Source organism: Frankliniella occidentalis, unplaced genomic scaffold (genome assembly GCF_000697945.3).
Source record: "Frankliniella occidentalis isolate FOCC.00 unplaced genomic scaffold, Focc_3.1 Scaffold32, whole genome shotgun sequence".
Taxonomy (NCBI): domain Eukaryota; kingdom Metazoa; phylum Arthropoda; class Insecta; order Thysanoptera; family Thripidae; genus Frankliniella; species Frankliniella occidentalis.
In genome coordinates, this window is record NW_026267162.1 from 1,361,541 (window position 1) to 1,362,704 (window position 1,164).

The 1,164-nt window shown below is 32.7% G+C and overlaps 1 protein-coding gene across 1 annotated transcript in view; it reads right to left on the reverse strand.

Moving 5' to 3' along the window:
- Positions 1 to 313: 313 nt before the first annotated feature.
- Positions 314 to 1,164, reverse strand: part of LOC127749110 (atherin-like) — a 34,742-nt gene continuing 33,891 nt past the window's right edge. Inside the window, exon 3 of the mRNA XM_052265892.1 lies at positions 314 to 453. Within this exon, the coding sequence (XP_052121852.1) occupies positions 314 to 453 (140 nt within the window). The remainder of the gene's footprint in view (positions 454 to 1,164) is intronic.

A 1,164-nucleotide genomic window follows, 5' to 3' on the forward strand; every position in this document is an offset into this window, starting at 1 on the left:
ATTGCGTCGATTGCGTCGATTGCGTCGATTGCGTCTCGAAAAAGTACAGACATGACCTTTGGATGTGGTCATCTGGTGAACTAGATGTTCAGATTAACTTTCGGAAAAATGTTGCTGCAAAACTTATGCGGCTTTGTTGGGGTAGTTTTTCTAGGTTGCGTCGAGGATTCGACCTTTTTTTTTGTATAAGAAAAATTGACAGTAGTATTTTTCTAAGACGATTTTATTATACAAGTCAGGTCAATCTGCATGTGACGCTGGAGGGGTTCCATAAATGAACTCAAAATTATTGATTACACACTCTTACCATTTACTAAGAATCACAACAGAAATTTACACAGCAGTGTTGCTCTTTCCTTCCTCCTACACAGTAGAAGCCACTATGCCATCCTGTTGCAACACAAAATGGAAAGCAATCATTGTACACAATCACGCTGTAATTTTGAGCAGTTTCTGTTATAAAGAGTTACCCTTGTACAAATTATAGTGTAATATATACATTCAATATATTGGGGCTTTATAATAAAAAATAACTGTACAATTTATCTAAATATTTGCATGAGACAAACTTCAGTTTGCCCATGAATAAAGAACTAACATGACATTAAGAACTATACAACAAGGAGTTTCATACGGCAAGTTACAATAATGGACATACATTTACACAAGTCTAAAATATACAACTGGTTTACTATGTATACATTTATATATTTTTCATATTTCTTTGTAAGTTTATATAAATTATTATATAAGAAATTTTTGATAAAAACAGATATCTAAAGTGATGTATTGCTTAAAGAGGAAAATGGCAGATTCATTGCAACATCTGTTTTTAAACAGACACTCATAAGACCTCTGCCTGGTCAGATTTTAAATACTAATAACAAAAGTAAGCGTAACAATTAAAGTTCACAATTTAATGGCAAAACAGGAGTATGTATGGCGAGAGTCATTGGTTAAGAATTTTAACTGAGGGTACAGAGTAGAGGAAGAGATAACCAGTGTTCATTTTAGGAAGTAAAAGCCTAACAAAATGTATTACTGTTAAGATTAAAATAAATGAAATTTTCAAAGACTTAAGTCTGGGGTGATTCTGAAGTTTGAATTTTAACAATGAGCAACTATATTCACAAATGATGTGTAGCAATGGGGAACATCTGGTAG